At 42.8% G+C, this 26,997-nt stretch overlaps 3 protein-coding genes across 4 annotated transcripts; 2 read left to right on the top strand and 1 right to left on the bottom strand.

Annotated features, from left to right (window-relative positions):
* Positions 1–35: 35 nt before the first annotated feature.
* agmat (agmatinase (putative)) lies at positions 36–7,187 on the top strand. The gene is made up of 7 exons (XM_024005245.2): positions 36–594; positions 897–1,093; positions 1,424–1,472; positions 2,166–2,361; positions 6,285–6,464; positions 6,620–6,704; positions 6,794–7,187. The coding sequence occupies exons 1-7, from the start codon at positions 278–280 to the stop codon at positions 6,868–6,870; spliced, it is 1,101 nt and encodes a 366-aa protein (XP_023861013.1). The 5' UTR covers positions 36–277; the 3' UTR covers positions 6,871–7,187.
* A 413-nt stretch (positions 7,188–7,600) lies between these two features.
* On the bottom strand, positions 7,601–14,674 carry LOC111976413 (dnaJ homolog subfamily C member 16-like). 2 transcript variants are annotated; one of them, XM_024005241.2, is made up of 15 exons: positions 14,476–14,674; positions 13,986–14,169; positions 13,791–13,857; positions 13,199–13,523; positions 12,869–13,053; positions 12,689–12,793; positions 12,375–12,533; positions 12,026–12,156; positions 11,639–11,819; positions 11,197–11,379; positions 10,855–10,931; positions 10,547–10,627; positions 10,363–10,452; positions 10,027–10,197; positions 7,601–9,391 (listed from the first exon to the last, which is right to left on the bottom strand). In XM_024005241.2, exons 2-15 carry the CDS (start codon positions 14,162–14,164, stop codon positions 8,962–8,964), a joined length of 2,364 nt encoding a protein of 787 aa, XP_023861009.1. In that variant the 5' UTR covers positions 14,165–14,169; positions 14,476–14,674; the 3' UTR covers positions 7,601–8,961. The 2 variants fall into 2 exon arrangements, with proteins under 2 accessions (XP_023861009.1, XP_070304119.1); XM_070448018.1 differs by having other exon boundaries at positions 12,689–13,053.
* A 4,789-nt stretch (positions 14,675–19,463) lies between these two features.
* Positions 19,464–26,447, top strand: LOC111976415 (caspase-9). The gene is made up of 9 exons (XM_024005243.2): positions 19,464–19,559; positions 19,757–19,961; positions 21,956–22,017; positions 23,740–23,916; positions 24,026–24,115; positions 24,216–24,363; positions 24,632–24,823; positions 24,964–25,073; positions 25,169–26,447. The coding sequence occupies exons 1-9, from the start codon at positions 19,500–19,502 to the stop codon at positions 25,283–25,285; spliced, it is 1,161 nt and encodes a 386-aa protein (XP_023861011.2). The 5' UTR covers positions 19,464–19,499; the 3' UTR covers positions 25,286–26,447.
* The last annotated feature ends 550 nt before the right edge of the window (positions 26,448–26,997 follow it).

Raw genomic sequence — 26,997 nt, 5'->3', positions numbered from 1 at the left:
TGAGTCCCTAGCGTTGATAGCAAAATAATGCATTTCCCATCACCCCCTTTTATTGCCTAGAACGTATTTGCCTGTCAGAGAGATCTGACTGCACAGATCTACAATCATATGAACATGATGAAAGCATGGTCAAAACACTGGCCTATTGCCTGTCGAGTCAATCCATGTACTTAATAGATCTGTGGAACTGTAAACGCAACCCCAAAAAACATGCCCTGGAATCCAGAAGCTGAAATCAAAAGTCGTCAACCACTACGCTGTTATATCTATTGAAAGTATGCTGTCTCTTTTGAAAACGAGTCGAATTGACATTCCGGGAACGTTACGGCGGTCATGCATAAGAATTACCGATACTTTTTCGGAAGTTTCTGCAGTGTGCAACAAGACACTTGACAGGCGACGTCCATGTATCACCCCTACACGACTTTGCTCAGGAAAGCGCTACAATGTCCCTCCGAGCGCCGAATTTGTAGCGAGGGTCTCTGGAATTGCTACAATGGGCAAGTTACCTTACCAAGAGACCGCAGATGGACTTGATGCAGCATTTGTTGGTGTTCCAATCGATACTGGTACTTCCAACCGACCTGGGACAAGGTAGCCTACTTCTGCACTGCCTGATCTATGCAAATACTGTACTGTACAATACTGTACTCGTACGAGCATAGCAGGCTGTACTAATTTATTTGAAATCCATTATCACATTTGCAGTAGATGTGCATTTGTACCTTTTATTTTCTATAACAAATTGAGAGTCATATTTTTAAATTGTAGTATAATGTACACATTTAATTTATGAATTAATCTAGTGATTGTGCAGTTGAGAGCATGTGTCAAACTAATTCTGCTTGTTACAACCAATGTTATTTAAAAGTAGGACAATGCATGGTCCTTTACAGATTTGGCCCCCGTCAGATCAGAGCAGAGTCGGCCATGTTGAGGGCCTACAACAGTGGCACCCGTGCAGCCCCCTATGAGTCTCTGATGGTGGCTGATATTGGGGACGTCAACGTGTATGACCTAAAGGACACCTGCAGACGAATCCGGGAGGCCTACCGTACAATCCTGGCCACGGGCTGTATCCCCCTTACTATGGGTGAGGAGGAGCACCCATTTCTACGCTATGCAATCTGAGATGTGAGGAAAGGGATTTTGGACATTATAGCAAATGCCTACTAACTACATTTCAGCAGTGATCGATATTCCTTTCAGATGTGCCTCAAAACAACACCTGCTTCTTCTTTCTCCTCGTCACACATTTGAATGATTAATATGGCTAACTTTGAATGATCAATCTTTGCCCTGCTTATGAACCTTCCTGACAATTATAGTACAAAGGTTACTGTTACAAAGTTTTGGCATGACACACTAACGTTAAGGTGTAGGTTTAACTGGATAGGCTACATTTTATTCTGTCTTTTAACAGGTGGTGATCACACCATAGCATACCCTATTCTCCAAGCAGTTGCTGAGAAGTAAGCAGTGTATCAGTAGCCCTACATTTGGAAAATGCCAGAATAACTAGAATACTTTGAGGGCCAGTTTCCTGCACAGATTAAAGGACAGGTTTGCACATTTTTTAAAAATGTAGATGGCATGTTATAGAAGTGTTCACTTTTTTTGCGATTTCACTTGGTTCTGAGAAACTTACCCCACCATGGATAGACTTCCTCATGCTCGTTCTGCAGTATCGGTGTGCGAGCATGCAAGTGTTTTCTTGTCCCCCATTGTGCTGATAGAAAGTACGTCCATGCTCGCACACAAAAAAGTATCGTTCAAGTCCAACATCATGGAATGTAAATTGGCAGAAGTTTGCAATGACAGAATTTGTACAACATTTAAAGATCACTATACTGAGAGCATTTCAGTTTCTAAAAGGACCTATGTGGGTGTTTCTGGAGCCTTTGCTCATGTTTCATCACTGCCCCGATACTGCAGAATTAGCCTGAGGAAGTCTATCGCCGGTCGGGTCATTTTCTCAAAACCAAGTGAACTGGCAAAAAAAGTGTCTGTACACTTCAATAACATGCCATTTAAACATATCATTTTTTGATTTGGTTAAAAAAACTAACTTTCAATGGAGAATCTCTGTTCAGCTCAATTTTTGGTACAGGACTGGGCTGAATCGATCTTTGTGAAACAGTACATTTGTATCCCGTGTTTGTCAGACACGGCCCTGTGGGTCTTATCCATGTGGATGCTCATGCCGACACAAGTGATGTGGTCCTGGGGGAGAAGATTGGCCACGGGACACCCTTCAGGCGCTGTGTGGAGGAGGGCCTGCTAGACTGCAAGAGGGTCGTCCAGATAGGCCTGCGTGCTACAGGTTACTCACCTGATGCCTATGAGTGGAGCCGAGCACAGGTACTCACATCACTGTGCGTAGAGGTTGTCCTCACCTAGGGCGACATAAACATTCACAAAAGTAAAAAATAGGTCAAATAATAAACATTATATATGATTAAAATATCTCTATGGCCCCGATTCCGACCTGAGTTAACTGCAGGTAAATGGAACGTTATTCCCTTTTTATGCACTTTGTTCTCTCTGTGTATTCTGCCCTTGAATTGAAGGCGTGGCGGAGATGTGTGTCTACAGATACGCTGTATTCTGATCTTGACTTAATTCCCTAATAATTCCACTACCAGTTCCAAGTGGAAAAAGCAATCTACTTACATTTTTTCCCGATAGATATAACACTTCTCCATGCACTTTAATTTACAATTTCATAAGAGCTATTGATAAGTGCTAGGTAAATAAGTAATCTGTTTGGATAAGGGAATTGCAAATATAAATGACACTTGTTTTAGATATATTTTACCTTATAATCACTGGAGACAAATGTGAAACCAGTCATATGGCAGCAAACTGAGCATATCAACTTTCCCACAGTAAAGTTTATGAAATGCTGTGCCATTTTGCAGAATTTTAATTGTACAGCCTTTTAACTTGCAGGTATGTGCACTCTCAAATGTCTTAATTATAGGCTACCCCATTTCCTATTTCTATCATTTTAAATACCCCTATCAGTAGGCCTAATATCTCATATTCAACTGCGAAGTTCCCTTCAGTTGGTATATCCTACATTATCATTCCATTTAATTACATAGTTTTGTTTACCTTCATGTGTTTCCTCTGTAAACACCACATTGCTGAGGATTATAGAGTACCACAGTAATAGTCATAATACCCATAAAACCTAGTGGTCAAACAGGAAAATGGTTCCAATTGTTTTTCCACATGTGATTTTAGAAACACTTAAAATAAGGGCTGTGTTTCGGGTAGCTACCATGACATTTTGATAACTGTCTAAAACTCTCTAGGAAGGTGACAAGGTGACTTCTATCAATATATTCACCTGTATTTACCACCCCAAAATGAAACGCTAATTAGCTGCTATTGTGGCTATTATAAAACACTTTAAATGCCATGATGATCTGGACAAGACTGTTCAATCGAGTCAAAGTTAAGGATCTCTAATGTAAGCTAAATTTAGTAATTAATAAATTGGCTAAATTTCTTTAAATGGACAATTCTGTGAACTGTCTTGTGCAAGTTTTAAATTGACACAATACCTGTTAGCAAAGGTGTCGTGCAGGAGCTTGTCTTGTCTTGCATGACATCTACTTTGATGCTAATTAGCATTTTCGAATCTGAGAGTAAATAGAGCTGAATATATTGATAAAAAAGTCCCTTTATCCTAGAGAGATTTACATTGTTATCAAAATCTCACACCAGGTTAAGCCTACACGAAATACAGCCCTTATTTTAAGTGTTTCTAAAATCCCCTATGGAAATGGTGGAAAAACTATTGGAACCATTTCCCTGTTTGACCACTAGGTTCTATGGATATTATGACACCTCCACTGTGGGGCTCTATTAGTAACAGTTGATAATATAACAAATGAAAGACATATAGGCTAATTAAATCGTTATGGAGCGGAGCGCAGACCGAGCCCTAACAGTTTGAACCTGATACATGGTGCAATACTTGGCTGTGTCATCACACAGTTCTATTGTTGTGCATGCAATAGACGAGGGTATAGCCTACTATTGTACACTATTCTCCCTATTGTATATACACTAATCTTCCAACATTACCATGGGTTAAAGAACTGAATGTGGCAATTTTCAGAATGAATCAAACCACTGTATTTTTGATTCATCAATATATTTCATGCGCAATATATTAAATGATTCAAACATACATTCCTAACCCCAAAATTTGCCTAAATAATCTATAAGATCAGAGTATTTTTTAAATCTACCAGTTGGTGTTGAAACGGAGATGAATATTTATTTATTTAGATGTCTTTCTTTCATTGATCCCTATTTTCTGAACCCGTTCTCTCAATGTGTTCTAGTCTGTTGACAAAATTCAAATGAAAGGTGCACCGTATTTAAAGGGATGGCTTAAGATAAATGTTCTGAAAACCCTATTGAATGAAAACCACAAGAAAATTTGTTCGCCAGCAATTGGGAGGGTATTCAGCAGTTGAATTACATTTATTCAGCGCTCGCAAGGGAACCACGCCTGCAAAGCCCGTTATGCACAAGTCTGAATACCAACTACAGAAAAGTGTGTAGGAAAGGCATGCGTAGGAAAAACATAAATGTGTGTATGTGTTCTCTCTCTCTGTGTGTGTTCTCTCTCTCTCTCTGTGTGTATGTGTTCTCTCTCTCTCTCTGTATGTTCTCTCTCTCTCTCTGTGTGTGTATGTTCTCTCTCTCTCTGTATGTTCTCTCTCTCTCTCGGCCTGCGTGTATAGTATCTCTCTCTCTCAATGTGTGTATGTGTTCTCTCTACTCGTGTAGTCTGTTGATGTGTACTGTTCTCTCTCTCTCTGTTATGTTCTCTCTCTCTCTGTGTGTGTGTTCTCTCTCTACTGGTCGGTGTGAGTGCTCATCGTCTCTCTCTGTGGTTCTTCTCTCTCTCTGTGTGTATGTGTTCTCTCTCTCGGTGTGCTGGTGTATGTTCTCTCTCTCAGTGTTGGGTAATGTTCTCTCTCTCGCTGTGTGTATGTTTCTCCTCTCGGTGTGTGTATGTCTCTCTCTCTCTCGTGTGTGTATGTTCTCTCTCTCGCGTGTGTGTATGTTCTCTCTCTCCGTTGTGTGTATGTTCTCTCTCTCGGTGTGTGATGTTCTCTCTCTCTCTTCTCGGTTGCTGTGGTTATGTCTCTCTTCTCTGTTAGTTTCTCTCCTCTCTCGGCGTGTGTGTGTATGTTCTCTCTCTCTCGGTGTGTGATGTGTTCTCTCTCTCCTCGGATGTGTGTATGGTTCTCTTCCTCTCTCTCTCTACAGTGTGTGTGTGTATGTTCTCTCTCCGTCGGACATGTGTGTAACGTTCTCTTTCTCTCTCTCTCGGTGTGTACAGTCGCTCTGGATAAGAGCGCTCTGCCTAAATGACTTAAAGTAAGTAATGTAAATGTGTGTATGTTCTCTCCTCTGGTGTGTGTATGTTCTCTCTCTCTCGTCGTGTGTGTATGTTCTCTCTCTCTCTCGGTGTGTATTGTTCTCTCTCTCTCGGTGTGTGTATGTGTTCTCTCTCTCGGTGTGGTGTGTATGTTCTCCTCTCTCCTCGTGTGTGTATGTTCTCTCTCTCTCGGTGTGTGTATGTTCTCTCCTCTCTCGGTGTGTGTAGTCTCTCTCTCTCGGTTTTGTGTATGTGTTCTCTCTCTCTCGGTGTGGTGTGTGTTGTTCTCTCTCTCTCGGTGTGGTGTGTATGTTCTCTCTCTCTCCGGTGTGTGTATTTCTCCTCTCTCGGTGTGTTGTATGTTCTCTCTCTCCTCGGTGTGTGTATGTTCTTCTCTCTCTCCTGTGTGTGTATGTTCTCTCTCTCTCTCTCGGTGTGTGTATGTTCTCTCTCTCTCGGTGTGGGTGTATGTTCTCTCTCTCTCTCTCGGTGTGTGTATGTTTCTCTCTCCTCGGTGTGTGTATTTTCTCTCTCCTCGCGGTGTGTGTATGTTCTCTCTCTCTCTCTCTCCGGTGTGTGTATGTTCTCTCTCTCTCTCGGTGTGTGTATGTTCTCTCTTCTCTCTCGGTGTGTGTAATTCCTCTCTCTCTCTCTCGACTTCTCTATGGATGTTCCGACTCTCTCGGTGTGTGTATGTGCTTCTCTCTCTCTCTCGGTGATGTGTATGTTCTCTCATCTCGGATGTGTGTATGTGTTCTCTCTCTCTCTCGGTGTGTGTATGTGTTCTCTCTCTCTCGGTGTGTGTATGTTCTCTCTCGGTGTGTGTATGTTCTCTCTCTCGGTGTGTGTGTGTGTGTGCGCGTGTGCTCTGTAGGGATTCCGTGTGGTTCAAGTGGAGGAGTGTTGGTTCAAGTCCCTGGCTCCTCTCATGGCTGCGGTTAGGACTCAGATGGGGAAGGGTCCAGTTTACCTCAGCTTTGATATCGATGCTTTAGACCCAGCCTTCGCCCCTGGAACAGGCACACCAGAGATTGCAGGCCTCACATCCATACAAGTAAGGAAATACCTGACTTTGTTTTAGTGGTTTTACAGACATTTGGTAGAATATTTAGTTGTTACTGTGTTATAATACAGATTTGAGATGGAGGCAGCTGCTGACACAGAGGGTGGTGTTATGTTTTCCTTTTTGTGTGTGTGTATGAAACCCAGGGACTAGAAATCATCCGGGGCTGCCATGGCCTAAACCTGGTGGGGTGTGATTTAGTGGAGGTGTCTCCACCCTATGACACCACAGGTACTGTACTTATCATGACTCTGTGTCACATTGAATAATCTGTTTTACTTTGAGTAAAATTTCAAACACAAAAAAAATTGTTTTTGCAGGCAATACAGCACTGACTGCCGCCAACTTGCTCTTTGAAATGATGTGTGTCCTTCCAAAGACAAAATATTATGACTAATTATGTGATGAGGATATGCACATACTTAATCGAAAGAATAGCACTTTTACTGAACGGATTCAATATGTAATCAGAAGTTAATCACCGGTGTGACCATATCACACCAAACAAGGACTGGTAAAGCAGAAAAATAGAATGTCTAACATATGAACATAAAGCATTTATTACACACAGCAAGAGGATATGCACTGTAGCAGAACCTTTGAGAAGAACCTCTGCAAATCAGATACATTTATTTAGTCAACATTGTACCAGGGTTATTAGTATAGTGATTTTGTAACATGTTTATAATCAAATAAAACAACAGTATTGATGAATGATATGACCATGTTATTATAAAATGCATGTAAAAAGTCATTTTATATATTATAGTATGATGTTAATATATGTACAGATAACATGGTAGAAGGTAAACTATGTACAGATAACATGGTAGAAGGTAGACTATGTACAAATAACATGGTAGAATATGTAGATAACATGGTAGAAGGTAGACTATGTACAGATAACATGGTAGAATGTGTAGATAACATGGTAGAAGGTAGAATATGTACAGATAACATGGTAGAATGTGTAGATAACATGGTAGAAAGTAGTATGTAAGATATGATTTAGAATGTGTAGATACAATGGTTAGAATGTGTAGAATAACATGTAGAATGTGTAGATATACATTGGTCTTAGAAGGGTTAGAATATGTACAGATAACATGGTAGAATGTGTAGATAACATGGTAGAAGGTAGAATATGTACAGATAACATGGTAGAATGTGTAGATAACATGGTAGAAGGTAGACTATGTACAGATAACATAGAAGGTAGACTATGTACAGCATTTACATTTCCCAAATATAACTACATTATTGTCATGACGACAATATCAGAGTTTAATGCTTATAAATTGGGTTAAGCACAGTTAAGTTTTTTAATTTGCATTTGCTCTGCCCTGATCTATTCCAAAATATATGTCACATGAAATGTTGTCCAACATACACTATATCATTGCTACATACACATTAGTCTTTTAGCAGACGCCCTTATCCAGAGCGACTTACAGTAGTGATTGCATACATTTTTCGTAGTGGTTCCCAATGGGAATCGAACCCACAACCCTGGCGTTGCAAGCGCCATGCTTTACCAACTGAGCCCACTGAAGCCACTGGCTATGTGATGTAAAAAATGGAATAAAAAGTAAAATAGACTAATGTAAAAAGCTTGCAATTGGTCATGTAACAAAAAGCACAATAATAATGTTGTGTAGATTTTTCAATAATAGCCTATGTCGACATGAAGAAGGATAAACATGAAATATTAGCTGCCAGGGGAAATGGAAGGCATTGTAGTTCCATTATATATTGCACAATAATAAGCCTTAAGTTCAGGAAACGATCAAAATGGTGAACAAAATAGATCTAGTAGACATGCATCTCTATTCACAGAACTGACCAATCACCATTGAGACAGTGAAGCTAATATCAGAGCACAGTCTGATAGATTACATACATGAATAGCATGGATGATGGTTTTAAAAAGGCAGGAGTCTACTTATGACCACAGTGATTAAGTTAGCTCATCTAGAGGTTGTAACAGCAGCAGATATTATAACTAAGTAACTACTATGACAGCATGCAGAGGAAGGGATCCCAAAAGGAAAGTGATCTAGGAATTGTTCAACGGTTGTTGCTTTTAGATCCACTATATTCTGTACCCTCCCACTATCGATCCTACTTTAAAGTACTTCTGTAAGAAATAAATATCTGAAGTGCAAAACAGACAGCTGTAGCTAACTCCAGCAGAACAGGAGATGGCAGATGAATGTAGTCCAGTTGTCTCAATGAGTCAAGCCAACCTCACTATTGAAAGTAATTTCTTCAAACTATGTCCCAGTGCATGCACTCAAAACATACATTAGCCTCCCCCCTGAATACATTGCCATGAGGACACCTTGGAATCTTGGCTTTTAGACACAGATAGCTTTGGTATGTGTCCATTTAGGCCTGAATCCTGACTTTGCATGTAATTCATTTCAAACCTCACAAAGGTTTTCCCGGTAAGTCAGGATGTTCGGTAGGAGTCCTGTTATCTTCCCCCCTATTTGGGGGCGGTGATCTTCTCCAGGCCAGGCCAGGCAGGGATGTAGTACCTGGGAAGGGTTCCCTCCATCAGCCTCTCCATCCACAGCCCCAGGCGGTCCAGTTTGTGGTGGATCTGCAGTGTGGCAGTGGAGCGGGACCTGGGCATAGACCTGCGTGGTGGGTGGTCCTCTCTGGACCCAGACCTTCTCCCTCCCCCAGTGGCGCCCCCGGGTCCTTCCTCCCCAGTGTAGACAGGCCTGAAGAGGCAGAGGTACTTCTTATGGCCGTTGAGTGCCAGGATGTAGCCCGTGTAGTCTATCTTGTGGCGGGCACCATCGTCCTCGTCAGTGTCTATCTGCATGGCATCCTGGGCGAACTCCAGCAGCGTCTCCATCCATGCACTGTGCTTGTCCACGTTCAAGAAGGAAAAGTGCAGCGTCAGGCTCCTAGGGGCAAAAAGAAAGGATATGATATGTTGGTTATAAATATGTTACTGCTGGATTCTGTCAACCCCCCAAAGAGGCAGCTTTCCATAACACTCACATATGAATACTCATGTTATAAGTACAATGCTATGTATCACTATATACACCATTACAAAGAGGGTAGTTTGGGTCCTGGATGCTGATTGGCTGAAACAGCATTTCAGCCATGTGTCTATCAGACAATATACCGTGTATGGCCCAAAAATACTTGTTTACTGTTCTATTTATGTTAGTAAACTGCTTATAATAGCAATAAGGCACCTCAGGGATTTGTGGCATATGGCCCATAAACCACGGTTAAGGGCTGTATCCAGGCACTCCGCTTCGTGTCGTGCTTAAAAACACCCCTAAATGGTGCTGCATGGTCAATCCGACGTCTGCAGTGGCCATACAGCATTTACTGCAATACTGCCTCTGCAGAAGTCAGGATATTCATACTTCTTGCGCTTCGCAGAGCTATTGTGAAGGAAGTTGTCAAGGAAGTGAGTTTGTGTTTATACAGGACCTCCCGCCCACACCTACTGTCAACCAATCATGTCAATGCGGAGCTATACGGTGCCCTCCAAACACCAGACCATGTGGGATCATGCGCTCACCCAGTGAAAGAGTAGACCTCTTTGGCAAACTTGCTGAGCAGGACGTTCTTGGAGGCGTCAGTGAGCACCAGCACCACGTTCATATGGCCTGGTCTCAGCTTCACCAGGTTACTGGTGTACGTGATGTCTGTCAGCTCCGTCACCTCCACAAAGTTCTTCTTCGGTGGGCGACTATAAATTACAAAAACATGATAAGCATAGAACCACTTAATTGTATTTTTGCATTGACATCACTGAAAAGATAACTACAATCCCTAAAATATGTCAGAGCTAAAAATATATATATATATTTCAGTCACTGCTTGAATCTTTTCACTGAAGCTTAAAATGTCTTGCCTTGAGGTGCTGCTGCTACCCGGTGATCCATTTTCTGCCTTAGCTCCGTCTTTTGCCTTCGGTTTGGATTTGCCGTCTTCACTAGAGTCACTGAAATCACACAAAGCAGAAAGATAAGTCTGAACAAGCAGTTTCCCCCAAGGTAATACGTTTGAGTGGCAGAATCACTGGTTCTACATCTTACCTGAAAGCCTGAACCACCACAGTTCCAAACAGGATGAATAAGGCCGAGAATATCAACGACAGGAGGGGCATCATCTCACGCCTGCAGAAACATATTACAGATATATCTAAATACAAGGGGGCTAGTGACAAACTGTGTTAACACTAATCTTGATTATAACACTCATAAGCAGTTCTTGACTAAAACATCAAGCAAACAACTGAAGAACTATCATTATTTGAAAGATCTGTTGAATTGGCATGGGCCATTTTATTATGTCCACATCTCCATATGTTGTTACCTAACATCGAGAATAAGAGTTAACTTACCAATTATTGTGAAGAATATCATCAATGATTTCAGTGAGGTAATCATAAGCTGTATAGATCCATCGAATGAGAAACATCTGGAATTTAAAACAACATATTTACTGCCTAGTCGTTAACTGACGAACAACACACTTACATGATTGTACTGCATTACCCATCATAAAAATGAAGAAAAAAACATTGCCGGTTTGGAATCCTACAAAAGAACATTCCAACAAGAATCTTATTTCTGGATACAGTACTAATTACCACATCATTATCCTTGCTCTTCAGAGATGATAAAGTAGGGCAGCCTTGTTCTTTTACATACAGTACTTTTCAGTAGTGAGGAACTCAACCCACAGAGGCAAACTCATTGTTGAGCTCCGGCAGCATTGCGTCTTGGTTGAGGATGGAGGGGTCTTTCTGTAGCCTCTGCAGCTCATCCAAGAGACGTTGTTTATTCTTATCGGTTCCATTCCAACCGCCCGCCACCTCCTTGTACAGGATCTTTCCTGCCGCGTTACGACGCTCCAAGATGAACACCTGCGGAGCGAGCACATGCAGGCACACAAACACACTTCCAGGATGAACACCTGCGGAGCGAGCACATGCAGGCACACAAACACACTTCCACATGAGCTTATAGTATTGGGGAAAGGTGATTTTACATTTTTATAAAGTATAATAGAGAGAGGTGTGTGCGTGTATGTGGCTCATTATACAGACACTTCTACCAGAAGCTCTCAAAAAATCCAAGGAGAGCACATTAACAAAGTTCATGTTCAATATGGCATAAACGTACCTGTGGTGGCTGTGTACTGTCCTTGGTCTTCAGCAGAGTATCACACAGTGGTTGTTGCAGTATTTGGTAGACATAGGCAAATCTCACCACCTCCTGAGTGTTGGTGTAGGCAAATGAGAGGAAGGCCTGGTTTCCTATGGTATAGGACTCCTCATCACCAGTGATCAGCAGGACACAGTACCTGAAAGGCAGATGTTTGGGGACATTAGTGTTTGTTCTGCAGCACTAAAACCTTTAGAGTGTGCTGCATTTTCTACAGTGCCGCATGACACGTAAATGTGTATACCTCAATTATAGAAGTAAAATAATCAATCATGTCACCTGGCTGTGCAGAAATTGTATGTTCACAAATGAATTGTAAGTTCACAAAAGGCATCAGTATCTTACTTTCTGCGTCGGTGGAACTGCTTCACAGGACAAAGCTCATCAAAGAGTTTCTGGTTCACCAGTCGAGGGACGAGGAGAAACTTGTTGTTCAATATGAATTCATCAATGACTTGTTTTTTCATTCCTTTAGCCTAGAAGAGGAGAACAACAACATGGAGATATTAATAAAATGCCTTGTATCTAATCAGCTAAATTAACAATTGTCACCTCAACAAAAACAGCATCTCTAAATATAATCAATAAACATCAGTAATACAGATACTACTCGGGTATTCAAATGCTATTTAACTATTCAATTAAACTGTCTGGTGGAAAAGTAGTCAAATCTAGTTAACTGTCTAGTAACTACCTGTATAATGTCTGCAGGCTTGTCTATACTCTCCTTAAAGACCAGCATGGTGGGGGCGTAGGTGTTAATGTTGAACTGTTTCAGTAGGTTGGCAGTATCTGAGAGACCCTGGTCCACGTAGCCAAACTGAACATAATCCTTATAGGCGAACGCAGTCAACTACGGAAGATGAGAAAAAAACCTGTAAGCAAGTATTAGAAAGCAGTTGTCGATGACCTATGTTCCAGGAGGAAGTCAATAAGTGATAGTCAGACCAGCTCTCTCAGAGGTAGTTTAAACTGATGCCAGACTGACTAGTCTAGACAATGGATTACCTTGTACAAGAGTGGGACTACAGGCACTTGGTCAAACAGAAGCACGTGCGGCTTGTTCTGCTCATGCCAGCTGTTCAGGAATTGAAGGTCATTCCTGTCTGTAACCTGAAACATACACACACAAAAAAAGATTTGTGAATTTGCGAAATCAAGTTGTTTGTTGCTGCTGTTGTTATTTACCTTCTCAACCAGTCTCTGAGGGAGCAGGTCCTCCACAAACTGCCTCAGGTGCTCCTTCACCACAGCGTAGTGGAAGAAGGTCACTTTCCCGTTGATGACACCGAGTATGGACGGGGTGCGGTGAGCACCGAGGTGATTGGCCAGACGTCTCTCATAACCAACGTCCACCACACCAATCCCCACACCTAACACATACCACACATAATCAGCCATACAAAGACTCACTATGGTTATTGTACCTACTTTAGTTGAATGCACTGAATGTATGTTGCTCTGGATAATAGTGTCTGCTAAAGTCGTTGAGTAACTTTAATTTGTGTCATTTCCTACCCAAGGCCTCCAGCTCCAGCACAACCTCTTTCCAGACTGGCTCAATGTGGATACAGCTGAAGCACCAGTCGGAGGTGATTTTGATCAGGTACGGTCTTTTGAAGCTGTCAGGCACCACGTCATTCACATACTGGTTGAAATGCAGAGCGTACTTGCTATCAGCAAACTCCTGGCTGCCCTTGTTGCTGAAGGGGAAGTGGAAGAAGGACTCGTCGAAGTAGAATTGGTCGTGACCATGACCGTAGTGACCATGACCATACGGCTGGGTGTCATCAGTCTGTCCATACCGGTCATATTTGGCCCGTTTCTCCTCGTTGGATAAGATCTTAAAGAGTTTGGGTAGAAAGCACATGGATATTGTTACCAGAGGGTGGAGCATTCCCTTCTGAATAATGCATTTCAAATCAAATTTAATTTGTCACATGCGCCGAATACCGTGAAATGCTTACTTACAAGCCCTTAACCAACAATGCATTTTTAAGAAAATTAAGAAAAGATTTAAGAAAAGATTTACTAAATAAACTAATGTAAAAAGAAAGTAACAATAGGCTGCTGAAGTTTTGATGCTGGTGAAAATTTGATACACTCTTACCTCATAAGATTTGGTAATCTTGATGAACATATCTTCAGCGCCTTCATTTTTGTTTTTATCAGGATGCCTTACAGAAATAAAGGAAGGACAATGCATCAATGGGCCATTCATTTTTGTCAACAGTCAATAGTCTAGTTCTAAATATATCCACTGAGTTCTGACACCCAGAATAAAAAGAGTAAGTCATGTTCTTACCATTCCCTAGCTAGGCGCTTGTACACTTTCTTGATTTCAGTTTGGCTTGCACTTTTGGTCACTCCAAGAATATTGTATGGGTCTACTTCATTGGCTGTCTCCACTAAGCCAACCAGAAGAAGCAGACAGACAACCACTATACCAGGAAATGTCAAACACATCCTTGTTCTTCTTGCCATGTTCTCTGTCGGGAAAGCAACAACAGTCAGGGTAAACACATATGTCTGACGGGATGTGTAGGTAAATGAATCTGCATTGGTAAAGGAAAGATTTGAAACATATACAGATCCAACTAGATAACCGTCTAAACACAGCCGTTAGTAGGCAATACCATTATAATTGCCACATGTAAGTTACAAAACAGAACAAATGCATTAAATTGCCATTGACTTGAATTCACCACCTTGCCTTGCAATCAATTTAGAATAGATGAATAGCTAACCTAGCTACTTAGCTATCCAGATTAGCTTGTTGAACACCATGCACGCACCTCAATAATCTGTCTGGATCAACTGTTCTTCTGCCGCATTCCTCAACATTGTCACTGTTTATCTGCGAAATGAAAGCATGGACAATGTGTAATTTGTAGCATCATCTGAGCTCTCCAATGTTATCTCTCTCCTTAAATGATAACCTGCTGGGACTGCATCCAGTGAGTGCGAATGGGGGACCAGAGACACCAAAGGCATTGTGGGAGTTACAGTCTTTTACAATCCACCAATCACGAGGAAGTGTGATGTAAACAAGGAAGTCGTTGAAAAATTAAAGGAGAGTAGAGAGAAGAGTGGGGAGTGATCACACGGAGCTGGTAAAAAAAAACATATTTATCACCACTGCTTGTCATTATAGTTTGTGTATTCTATTTATTTCCATTTAAGACAACTGTATAAGCCTTTTTTGGTATTTTAAAACTCAGGACTTCCGCGTAGCTCTCTGTGGTCGACATCGTTTCAATAACATGTAATTTAACGCTTTACCTAGCTAGGGGTGTATTCATTAGTCGTACTCCGTTGCAAAACGTTTTGTCTGTTACAAAACGTTGGCAACGGAAACCGTTTATCGTCTACTCTAGGAACCAAACCAGCGTGACTTTTATAATGAGTTGAATTGAGAAATAACTGCTCAACATTGTTCAAATTATGTGTTTTTGGTCCCACCAATGTGTCCAAAACACAATTTGTTGATGGTTATAGCAAGGCAGGTACATTTCCAAAGTTTTTCATGAGCCAGTTCAAATCCTGGGTCTGACTTGGGAACAATAGTTGGAATGTGAGTTGGCACCCGCAGTATCGACATCCTATATCCCAGCTGCTCCATGGGCCCCACGCCCTCTGCTCTGACCTCTCCACTCCAAACTGTGTATGTATGTGTGTCTTTTGAAGGGGTTGGGATAAAGCGGAAGTTGAATTTCCGTTCAATTGGACAATAAAGTAATCTTCTTCTCTGCCTGTTTGCTGTTTGTATTGATCATTGATATTTTGTAGTACTGGGACTGTCTTTGTAAATACATATGTTTTAAGAACACTTATTGTAAACTGATTTGGTAATTTCTCTTCTCCGCCACAGAGTCATTGTAGATCTCCTGTTCCATGCTTCATAAAGCCTAAGCCTACAGAATGGAGGAAAGACACAAAAGGATTCTCCAACGCAATAGGGTCAATCTCGTGAGAGACCTGAACCCGTCACATATGTATTTACATTTACATTTTACATTTAAGTCATTTAGCAGACGCTCTTATCCAGAGCGACTTACAAATTGGTGCATTCACCTTATGAAATCCAGTGGAACAACCACTTTACAATAGTGCATCTAACTCTTTTAAGGGGGAGGGGTGGGGTTAGGAGGATTACTTTATCCTAGGTATTCCTTAAAGAGGTGGGGTTTCAGGTGTCTCCGGAAGGTGGTGATTGACTCCGCTGACCTGGCGTCGTGAGGGAGTTGGTTCCACCATTGGGGTGCCAGAGCAGCGAACAGTTTTGACTGGGCTGAGCGGGAACTGTACTTCCTCAGAGGTAGGGAGGCGAGCAGGCCAGAGGTGGATGAACGCAGTGCCCTTGTTTTGGTGTAGGCGCTGATCAGAGCCTGAAGGTACGGAGGTGCCGTTCCCCTCACAGCCCGTAGGCAAGCACCATGGTCTTGTAGCGGATGCGAGCTTCAACTGGAGCCATGGAGAGGCGGAGGAAGCGGGAGGTACGTGAGTGAGAACTTGGGAAGGTTGAACACCAGACGGGCTGCGGCGTTCTGGATGAGTTGAGGGTTAATGGCACAGGCAGGAGCCCAGCCAACCAGAGTTGCAATAATCCAGACGGGAGATGACAAGTGCCTGGATTAGAGACCTGCGCCGCTTCCTGTGTGGCAGGGTCGTACTCTGCGAATGTTGTAGAGCATGAACCTACAGGAACGGGTTCACCGCCTTGATGTGAGTTGAGAACGACAGCGTGTTGTCCAGGATCACGCCAAGTTCTTAGCGCTCTGGGAGGAGGACACAATGGAGTTGTCAACCGTGATGGCGAGTCATGGAACGGGCAGTCCTTCCCCGGAGGAAGAGCAGCTCCGTTGCCGAGGTTCAGCTAGAGGTGGTGATCCGTCATCCACACTGATATGTCTGCCAGACATGCAAGAGATGCGATTCGCCACCTGGTTATCAGAGGGGGAAAGGAGAAGATTAATTGTGTGTCGTCTGCATAGCAATGATAGGAGGCCATGTGAGGATATGACAGAGCAAGTGACTTGGTGTATAGCGAGAATAGGAGAGGGCCTAGAACAGAGCCCTGGGGGACACCAGTGGTGAGCAGCACGTGGTGCGGAGACAAGTTCTCGCCACGCACCTGGTAGGAGCGACCTGTCAGTAGGACGCAATCCAAGCGTGGGCCGCGCCGAGATTCCACAGCTCGGAGAGGGTGGAAGGAGGCTGATGGTTCACAGTATCGAAGGCAGCCGATAGGTCTAGAAGGATGAGAGCAGAGGAGAGAGAGTTAGCTTAGCAGTGCGGAGCGCTCCGTGACACAGAGAAGAGCAGTCTCAGTTGAATGACTAGTCTTTGAAACTGACTGATTGGATCAAGAAGGCTTCTGAGAGAGATAGCAGGAGAGCTGGCCAAGGACGGCACGTTCAAGAAGTTTGGAGAGAAAAGAAGAAGGGATACTGGTCTGTAGTCTGTTGACATCGCACGGGGATCGAGTGTAGGTTTTTTCAGAAGGGGTGCAACTCTCGCTCTCTGAAGACGGAAGGGACGTAGCCAGCGGTCAAGGATGAGTTGCATGAGCGAGGTGAGGTAAGGAGAAGGTCTCCGGAAATGGTCTGGAGAAGAGAGGAGGGGATAGGGTCAAGCGGGCAGGTTGTTGGGCGGCGGCCGTCACAAGACGCGAGATTTCATCTGGAGAGAGAGGGGAGGAAAGAGGTACAAAGCACAGGGTAGGGCAGTGTGAGCAGAACCACGGTGTCGTTTGACTTAGCAAACGAGGATCGGATGTCGTCGACCTTCTTTTCAAAATGGTTGACGAAGTCATCTGCAGAGAGGGAGGAGGGGGAGGAGGGAGGAGGATTCAGGAGGAGAGGAGAGGGTGCAAAGCTTCCTAGGGTTAGAGGCAGATGCTTGGAATTTAGAGTGGTAGAAAGTGGCTTTAGCAGCAGAGACAGAAAGAGGAGAAAGTAGAGAGGAGGGAGTGAAAGGATGCCAGGTCCGCAGGGAGGCGAGTTTTCCTCCATTTCCGCTCGGCTGCCCGGAGCCCTGTTCTGTGAGCTCGCAGTGAGTCGTCGAGCCACGGAGCAGAGGGGGAGGACCGAGCCGGCCTGGAGATAGGGGACATAGAGAGTCAAAGGATGCAGAAAGGGAGGAGAGGAGGGTTGAGGAGGCAGAATCAGGAGATAGGTTGAGAAGGTTTGAGCAGAGGAGAGGATGATAGGATGGAAGAGGAGAGTAGCGGGGGAGAGAGAGCGGAGGTTGGGACGGGCCGATACCATCCGAGTAGGGGCAGTGTGGGAAGTGTAGATGAGAGCGAGAGGGAAAAGGATACAAGGTAGTGGTCGGAGACTTGGAGGGAGTTGCAGTGAGATTAGTGGAAGAACAGCATCTAGTAAAGATGAGGTCAAGCGTATTGCCTGCCTTGTGAGTAGGGGGGAGGTGAGAGGGTGAGGTCAAAAGAGGAGAGGAGTGGAAAGAAGGAGGCAGAGGGAATGAGTCAAAGGTAGACGTGGGAGGTTAAAGTCACCCAGGACTGTGAGAGGTGAGCCATCCTCAGGAAAGAGCTTATCAGGGCGTCAAGCTCATGATGAACTCTCCAAGGGAACCTGGAGGGCGATAAATGATAAGGATGTTAAGCTTGAAAGGGCTGGTAACTGTGACAGCATGGAATTCAAAGAGGCGATAGACAGATGGGTCAGGGGAGAAGAGAGAAGTCCACTTGGGAGAGATGAGGATCCCAGTGCCACCGCCCCGCTGACCAGAAGCTCTCGGGGTGTGCGAGAACACGGGGGCAGACGAGGCGAGAGCAGTAGGAGTAGCAGTGTTGTCAGTGGTAATCCATGTTTCCGTCAGTGCCAAGAAGATCGAGGGACTCGGAGGGACGCATAGGCTGAGATGAAATCTGCCTTGTTGGCTGCAGATCGGCAGTTCCAGAGGCTGCCGGAGACCTGGAACTCCACGTGGTCTGGCGCGCTGGAACCACCAGGTTAGAATGGCGGCGGCCACGCGGTGTGAAGCGTTTGTATGGTCTGTGCAGAGAGGAGAGAAGAGGGATAGACAGACACATAGTTGACAGGCTACAGAAGAGGCTACGCTAATGCAAAGGAGATAGAATGACAAGTGGACTACACTGTGTTCAGGAAGTAAGTTTACGTTGCAAAAATAAAATAAAATCTTATTGACTAAAATGATATAGTACTGCTGGCGGTGAAGTAGGCTGGCTAGCAGTGGCTGCGTTGTTGACTTGTTTGAACGTGTAGCTGGCTAGGTAACCTCGACAATTTCTCAAAAACTACACATTATCTTGGATACAAGGACAGCAAAGACAACTATGTAGCTAGCTAACACTAAGCTAATCAAGTCGTTCCGTTGTAATGTAAGTTGTAGTGTGAGTTTCTACAGTGCTGCTATTCGGTAGAAGTTGGCTAACTAGGAGTGTTAGCTAGCAGTGTTGACTAGTAGGAGACGCAGCGCAGGGCGGTGGACGAAAATAGCTGGCTAGTAACCGAATAATTACTCAAACCAACTCTAAGCTACACAATTATCTTAGATACAAAGATAGCAAAGACAACTATGAGCCAGCTAACACTACACTAATCAAGTCGTTCCGTTGTAATGTAATCGTTCTCCAGAGCTGCTATGTGCTATTCGGTGGCTAGCTGGCTAGCTAGCAGTGTTGACTACGTTACGTTACGAGAATAGCTGGCTAGTTAACCGAATAATTACTCTAACCAACTCTAAGCTACACAATTATCTTAGATACAAAGATAGCATAGAGAACTGGTAGCAGCCTACACTACACTAATCAAGTCGTTCCGTTGTAAAGTCCATGTATCATGGACTTCTGTCAAAAGGAATCTTTACTCAAGACATGATTGACGAGATAAAGGTAGTGTGTGATGATATACTTCTTGACTATTATTGTCTGTTTTGAAAGAATCCCGATTCATGATAAACATCATCATGATTAGGCTATTCTCATCCCATGTTGGTGTGAGACTATGAACAGGTTACCTGAATTATTACCATGCATCATATGCCACTGTTTCAGTTCTCAAAAGCACATACCTTGTTCCTCTATTTCAGAGCTCAGGGATCAGACAAGATCAGGCCAGGCAGTTGGTTCGAGACCTGGAGTCCCGCGGGAGTCTGGCGTTCCCAGCTTTAATAGAGTGTCTTCATGAGACAGGGCAGCATAGTTTAGCAGAGCTCCTACTGGATGGAGAACCACAGAACCAGCCTCTACCTCAGCCTGTCCATGTCCGGCCAGTCGTTAGGCCTTTACCAGTTTGTGAGTAGGCATGTGTAGTCATTCATTACAATATAGGCCAATCCTGCTGAAATTCTCATATTTGCTCTGGACTGCTCTATTTTGACAGACTCACCTATGGACACTGTCAAGCCTGTTCAAGTGGTAACCCCTGTCTATCCAACTCAATTAGTGAAGCCTATGCTCACCACACCCATTCCATGTACAGTGGCAAGAAAAAGTATGTGAACCCTTTAGAAATACCCGGATATCTGCATAAATTGGTCATAAAATTTGATCTGATCTTCATCTAGGTCACAACAATAGACAAGCACAGTCTGCTTAAACTAATAACACACAAACAATTATACGTTTTCATGTCTTTATTGAACACACCGTGTAAACATTCACAGTGCAGGGTGGGAAAAGTATGTGAACCCTTGAATTTAATAACTGGTTGACCCTCCTTTGGCAGCAATAACCTCAACCAAACGTTTTCTGTAGTTGCGGGTCAGACGTGCACAATGGTCAGGAGGAATTTTGGACCATTCCTCTTTACAAAACTGTTTCAGTTCAGCAATATTCTTGGGATGTCTGGTGTGAACTGCTCTCTTGAGGTCATGCCACAGCATCTCAATCGGGTTGAGGTCAGGACTCTGACTGGGCCACTCCAGAAGGCGTATTTTCTTCTGTTGAAGCCATTCTGTTGTTGATTTACTTCTGTGTTTTGGGTTGTTGTCCTGTTTCATCACTAAACTTCTGTTGAGCTTCAATTGGCGGATAGATAGCCTAACATTCTCCTGCAAAATGTCTTGATAAACTTGGGAATTCAATTTTCCGTCGATGATAGCAAGTTGTCCAGGCCCTGAGGCAGCAAAGCAGCCCCAAACCATGATGCTCCCTCCACCATACTTTTCAGGTGGGATGATGTTTTGATGTTGTTGTGCTGTGCCTTTTTTTCTCCACACATAGTATTGTGTGTTCCTTCCAAACAACTCAACTGTAGTTTCATCTGTCCACAGAATAGTTTGCCAGTAGCGCTGTGGAACATCCAGGTGCACTTTTGCAAACTTCAGATGTGCAGCAATGTTTTTTATGGACAGCAGTGGCTTCTTCCGTGGAGTCCTCCCATGAACACCATTCTTGTTTAGTGTTTTATGTATCGAAGACTCATCAACAGAGATGTTAGCATGTTCCAGAGATTTCTGTAAGTCTTTAGCTGACACTCTAGGATTCTTCTTAACCTGAATGAGCATTCTGCGCTGTGCTCTTGCAGTCATCTTTGTTGGACGGCCACTACTAGGGAGAGTAGCAACAGTGCTGAACTTTCTCCATTTATAGACAATTTGTCTTTCCGTGGACTGATGCACATCAAGGCTTTTAGAGATACTTTTGTAACCCTTNGTAGCAACAGTGCTGAACTTTCTCCATTTATAGACAATTTGTCTTTCCGTGGACTGATGCACATCAAGGCTTTTAGAGATACTTTTGTAACCCTTCCCAACTTTATGCAAGTCAACCATTCTTAATCTTAGGTCTACTGAGATCTCTTTTGTTCGAGGCATGGTGCACATCAGGCTTGTAAATAGCAAACTCAAATTTTGTGGGTGTTTTTTATAGGGCAAGGCAGCTCTAACCAACATCTCCAATCTCGTCTCATTGATTGGATTACAGGTTAGCTGACTCCTGACACCAATTAGCTTTTGGAGAAGTCATTAGCCTAGGCGTTCACATACTTTTTTCAACGTACACTGTGAATGTTTAAATGATGTATTCAATATAGACAAGAAAAATACAATAATTTGTGTGTTATTAGTTTAAGCATAACTATGTTTGTCTATTGTTGTGATTTAGATGAAGATCAGATCAAATTTGATGACCAATTTATGCAGAAATCCAAGTAATTCCAAAGGGTTCACATACTTTTTCTTGCCACTGTAAGTGTTCACATCAATTTTCTGTAAGGAATTTGAGTCTGCATATTCAAGTATAAATGTGGTGATGTTTATTCCATGTTTATTCCATGCTTATTACAGCCCCTGAAAGGGAGTTTGGAAATCCCAGGGCAACAGGAAGAGTTAGACGTGACAGTATTCAGGTAAGTTATCTTGCCTTTTGGTTCTATTTACTGTAGGCTAAATGAAGCATCAGTTCCCTATTGTGGTTTTTGACAGTACTCTCTAAAGGAATTGTTGTATCTCAGTTAACTTATAATATAACACATAATATGCTAGAAACAGGGCGTTCGGAAAGTATTCAGACCCATTCCCTTTTCCCACATTTTTTTCTGTTACAGCCTTATTTAAAATGGATTAAACAAACAATTGTCCTCATCAATCTACACACAATACCCCATAATAACAAAGCGAAAACAGGTTTTAGAAATTTTGGCAAATTTATTAAAAATTAAAACAGAAATACCTTATTTATGTAAGTATTCAGACCCTTTGCTATGAGACTCGAAATTGAGCTCAGGTGCATCCTGTTTCCATTGATCATCCTTGAGATGTTTCTACAACTTGATTGGAGTCCACATGTGGTAATTCAATTGATTTGACATGAATTTGGAAAGGCCCACACCACCTGTCTATGTAAGGTCCCACAGTTGACAGTGCATGTCAGAGCAAAAACCAAGCCATGAGGTTGAAGGAATTGTCCGTAGAGCTCCGAGACAGGATTGTGTCTAGGCACAGATCTGGGAAAGGGTACCAAAAAATGTCTGCAGCATTGAAGGTCCCCAAGAACACAGTGGCCTCCATCATTCTTAAATGGAAGAAATTTGGAACCACCAAGACTCTTCCTTGAGCAGGCCGCCTGACCAAACTGAGCAATCGGAGGAGAAGGGCCTTGGTCAGGGAGGTGACCAAGATCCCGATGGTCACTCTGACAGAGCTCCAGAGTTCCTCTGTGGGGATGGGAGAACCTTTCAGAAGGACAACCGTCTCTGCAGCACTCCACCAATCAGGCCTTTATGGTGGAATAGCCAGACGGAAGCCACTCCTCAGTAAAAGGCACATGACAGCCCGCTTGGAGTTTGCCAAAAGGCACCTAAAGGACTCTCAGACCATGAGAAACAAGATTATCAAGGTCTGATGAAAGCAAGATTGAACTCTTTGGCCTGAATGCCAAGCGTCACATCTGGAGGAAACCAGGCACCGCTCATCACCTGGCTAATACCATCCATACGGTGAAGCATGTTGACTGCAGCATCATGCTGTGGGGATGTTTATCAGCGGCAGGGACTGGGAGACTAGTCAGGATCAAGGGAAAGATGAACGGCGCAAAGTACAAAGAGATCCTTGATGAAAACCTGCTCCAAAGTGCTCAGGACCTCAGACTGGGGCGAAGGTTCACCTTCCAACGGGACAACAACCCTAAGCACACAGCCAAGACAACGCAGGATTAGCTTCGGGACAAGTCTCGGAATGTCCTTGAGTGGCCCAGCCAGTACCTGGACTTGAACCCATCGAACATCTCTGGAGAGACCTGAAAATAGCTGTGTAGCGACGCACCCCATCCAACCTGACAGAGCTTGAGAGGATCTGCTGAGAAGAATGGGAGAAACTCACCAAATACAGGTGGGCCAAGCTTGTAGCGCCATACCCAAGAAGACTCGAGGCTGTAATTGCTGCCAAAGGTACTTCAACAAAGTACTGATTAAAGTGTCTGAATACTTATTTAAATGTGATATTTCCACATACTCTGTATCTTGCCTAGTCAAGATTGTAACAAGTCTAAATTTGAGTCCAACCAGTTCCCTAATTTGATTGTTTGGATATACTGTGGAATCATTGCATGCTTTACTTTCATATTCTCTCAGAGTTATAAGATGGATGCCAACCCCTGTGGACACTGCCTGATCATAAACAATGTCGATTTTGAGCCTAAGTCGGAGCTGAGTAAGCGCACAGGGTCCAACATAGACTGTGAAAAACTGGAAAGAATATTCAAATCTCTGAACTTTATTGTTCTTGTCAAAAGAAACCTGAAACAAAAGGTGAGGATGTCCCCAGCTACCTTCCTGTTTAGCCTACTAGTTTAGTTTATAAATATTCATGTTTAACTGGCCAAGTGATCCAATGCTTACATTAATCACTATATTTCAGCAAATAAAGCAGGAGCTTTCGGCTTTGTCCAAGAAGGATCATTCACAGTATGACTGCTGTGTGGTGATCATGTTATCACATGGGACGGAGGTAAGACTCTTTCTATCCTTTTACAAATGCATAGAAAGTGTAAGCATTTTTGTCTTTCAGGAGATTAATAATGTTATTCCATTTCATTGAATATTTTCAGGTGTGTAACAATCGCTTCCCCGGTGCAGTGCATGGAGTGGATGGGCCCAATGTCCCAGTTCAGCACATTACAAACTACCTGAACGGTCAGAACTGTCTTTTCCTACAGGGCAAGCCAAAGATCTTCTTCATCCAGGCCTGTGGGGGAGGTAAGGCAACTTCACTAGCTGTAATAGTTGCTCATGCTTAATTATTACTTACTGCTGCTTATGCAGCATGTAACAACAATGTTATGAAGGTGTTAAAATAATAGTCTGTACACTGGGTTACATCTCCGACAGTGGAGGAAGTATTTGGGGGCTAGTGGAACTAGTCTCGCTCTGTAGTCATCACACAGGATTCTTGTTTGAGAAACCCAGAACAGCTGGAGTCATTTGTTATAACTTGTATAATGTTCTGTACATTGTGGTCTGGCAGGTGAGAGAGACACAGGCTTTGAGGTGTCTCCTGACGAGGCGAGGCCTTGTATTGGAGGAACAGGTGACCAGACAGACGCAATGCCCATGTCCTCCAGCAGTGACTCTCTGAGCACTCAGTCTGATGAGCCAGATGCAAAGGCCACACTACCCACACCCAGCGACATACTGGTGTCCTACTCCACCTTCCCAGGTGTGTGTGTGMGMGGGGGGGGGGGGGGGGGGGTTGTGTATTTCTGTCAAATACAGTAAATCTTTGTGGTTATCAATCCCAGAAAGTGTTGTTAGTTTGTCTGTCGCTCTGATGGCTGTTTGTCGGTGTGACTTGTACAGGTTACGTCTCCTGGAGAGATACCCAGGCTGGCTCCTGGTATGTAGAGACACTGGATAACATCTTAGAAGAGAATGCTACCACCGATGACCTGGTCACCATGTTAATGATGGTGAGTTTGTTGTCTTTTTAAAATACTGCTGTATTTACTTTTAATTATACTAAAGTATATCCTCTAATGAAGCTTTCCATGTTGTTTGTGTTCAGGTAAACCATGCAGTTTCAGAAAACACGGCCTACAAACAGATGCCTGGTTCCTTTAACTTTCTACGCAAACTTCTCTACTTCCAAGCCCTGCCCTGCCAGAGACCAATCCTATCATGACAGCACAGAGTTTCACTCTCAGGAAATTGTCTCTTTGTGTGCCCTTTTAAAACAATTAGAATTTTCTCTATCAATGTTTATTTGGATATGTGATCAAAGAGTACCAAGATTGTAATTTTGTTGACATTTTCCAATGTTCTTTCTTTTCTTGTTTTTACACTCAGCATTTTTGAGAATGCAAAATCGTTGTGAAAATCAAAAAAATTGCAGCGGGAAAAAACAATGGTTTACCTTGAGAAGCTCTCTGCGAAATATGAATCAGGACGGTTGATGACCTTACTATTAACCAGAAAATAAATTGTATATAATATGTCATTTCCATGTTGAGTGAATTAGTTTCAGGTGAATATTTAGTGAAGTGCTGTGCTGTACTTTAGGGTAATGATGTGATGTCCTAAATTAATTGTTTAATTGTGTTCTGGTCATATTTCTACACAGTTTTTAAAATTATTTTAATTTTATTTTAAGGTTTAAAGGTTACCGTTGCAATGTTTCTTTGGTATGGTGGGGTGCCTGTGAGTCATTGTGGCTTTCAATTAAAGTAAGCAGGATTCAGGAGTTTGATAATTATAAAGTAAATTGATATGTTTCGACATGCAAAGGGAAATTCCTGAAAGAGATACTAAATTCTAAAATCCACGTCTGGGTCCCTCAATTCCCCCTTCCAAGGGTTGGAATCCATTTATATAATAAGTGTTTCATATTTTTGGGCTGATCCTTTTGATGTATATCATAGATGTCTGACCACAGCTGTGCTCTGCAGTACAATTCCAATTGACTTGGTCCAAAAGCAAGCCAGCTCCAGGGACAACTTGAAGACCAATCTGTAATGGTGAATGATTTTTATTTATATTCCAAATCACACCATTGTGGTTTCTGAGGCCTGCAACACAAATAATCCTTTGCCATTCTTGAATCCAAGAGAAGCAGAGGAGCCAGCTCTAAACAGAACAGATCACAATTTACAGATGTACAATGCTGTCATCAAGACAAAGCGTGGCTACTTTGAAGAATAAATATATTTGGATTTGTTAACACTTTTTTGGTTACTATATGATTCCATATGTGTTATTTATTATTATGTTTGTGTTAATGTCATGGGATGTACAATGCAACTTACTACAGATTTGGCATCTGGATTAAATAAAACTTTTGTTCCACATTACAGTGGTTAATGCATATGCATTACATGCAGGTAAAGTGTAATTATACTGTAGTTATACAGTACTACGCTTCACCATACATGCCTATCTAACTACCCTGTTTAAGGCCATTTAATACACATGAAAATACACATCTCGTTGTGTTGTTGCAGCCTAGCTTTTGAGAAGGAGTGGAAACATAGTGGAATGAGCTGCAGCTGAAATGCCAGGGTTAAACTCTTAATTATCCTTCTGCTTCTTAGAGCTTGGAGAGACTGTGGTTGTCCCATGATTATTTGACATATAACCTTCCCACAACGTTCTGGGATGGTGCAGGATAGTTGCTTGGCTTTGGAACATTCTCAGCCCATTAAGGAACTTTTTTTGGGGGGGGTTTCATTACTTTAACAGAATGTTTCCTAAAAGTTTAAACATGGTTACATTTAGTTTAATTTTAGGTAATGTTCTAGGCAAGTTCTCCAACTTGTTTGACATTGGGAATTTTCTCAAATAGTTCAGAGAATGTTAAAAAACAACGTTCTCCTGTGGGAATTTCAATACTTCAGCATA

Source organism: Salvelinus sp. IW2-2015, linkage group LG17 (genome assembly GCF_002910315.2).
Source record: "Salvelinus sp. IW2-2015 linkage group LG17, ASM291031v2, whole genome shotgun sequence".
In the NCBI taxonomy this organism is placed as follows: Eukaryota; Metazoa; Chordata; class Actinopteri; order Salmoniformes; family Salmonidae; genus Salvelinus; species Salvelinus sp. IW2-2015.
The sequence above is the reverse complement of the archived record's forward strand: the minus strand, read 5'-3'. Positions and strand labels throughout refer to the sequence as shown.

Excerpts from the sequence above, each read along its gene's own strand:
- agmat (XM_024005245.2), top strand. The coding sequence starts at position 278 with ATGCTGTCTCTTTTGAAAACGAGTCGAATTGACATTCCGGGAACGTTA. Across the intron at positions 1,094-1,423 it reads CTGTATCCCCCTTACTATGG|GTGGTGATCACACCATAGCA; the intron begins GTGAGGAGGAGC and ends GTCTTTTAACAG. Across the intron at positions 1,473-2,165 it reads CTCCAAGCAGTTGCTGAGAA|ACACGGCCCTGTGGGTCTTA; the intron begins GTAAGCAGTGTA and ends CGTGTTTGTCAG.
- LOC111976413 (XM_070448018.1), bottom strand. The coding sequence starts at position 14,164 with ATGGCAAGAAGAACAAGGATGTGTTTGACATTTCCTGGTATAGTGGTT. Across the intron at positions 10,932-11,196 it reads TCAACAATGAGTTTGCCTCT|ATGTTTCTCATTCGATGGAT; the intron begins GTGGGTTGAGTT and ends TTTAAATTCCAG. Across the intron at positions 10,628-10,854 it reads GATATTCTTCACAATAATTG|GCGTGAGATGATGCCCCTCC; the intron begins GTAAGTTAACTC and ends ATGTTTCTGCAG.
- LOC111976415 (XM_024005243.2), top strand. The coding sequence starts at position 19,500 with ATGTATCATGGACTTCTGTCAAAAGGAATCTTTACTCAAGACATGATT. Across the intron at positions 19,560-19,756 it reads ACATGATTGACGAGATAAAG|AGCTCAGGGATCAGACAAGA; the intron begins GTAGTGTGTGAT and ends CCTCTATTTCAG. Across the intron at positions 22,018-23,739 it reads TTAGACGTGACAGTATTCAG|AGTTATAAGATGGATGCCAA; the intron begins GTAAGTTATCTT and ends ATATTCTCTCAG.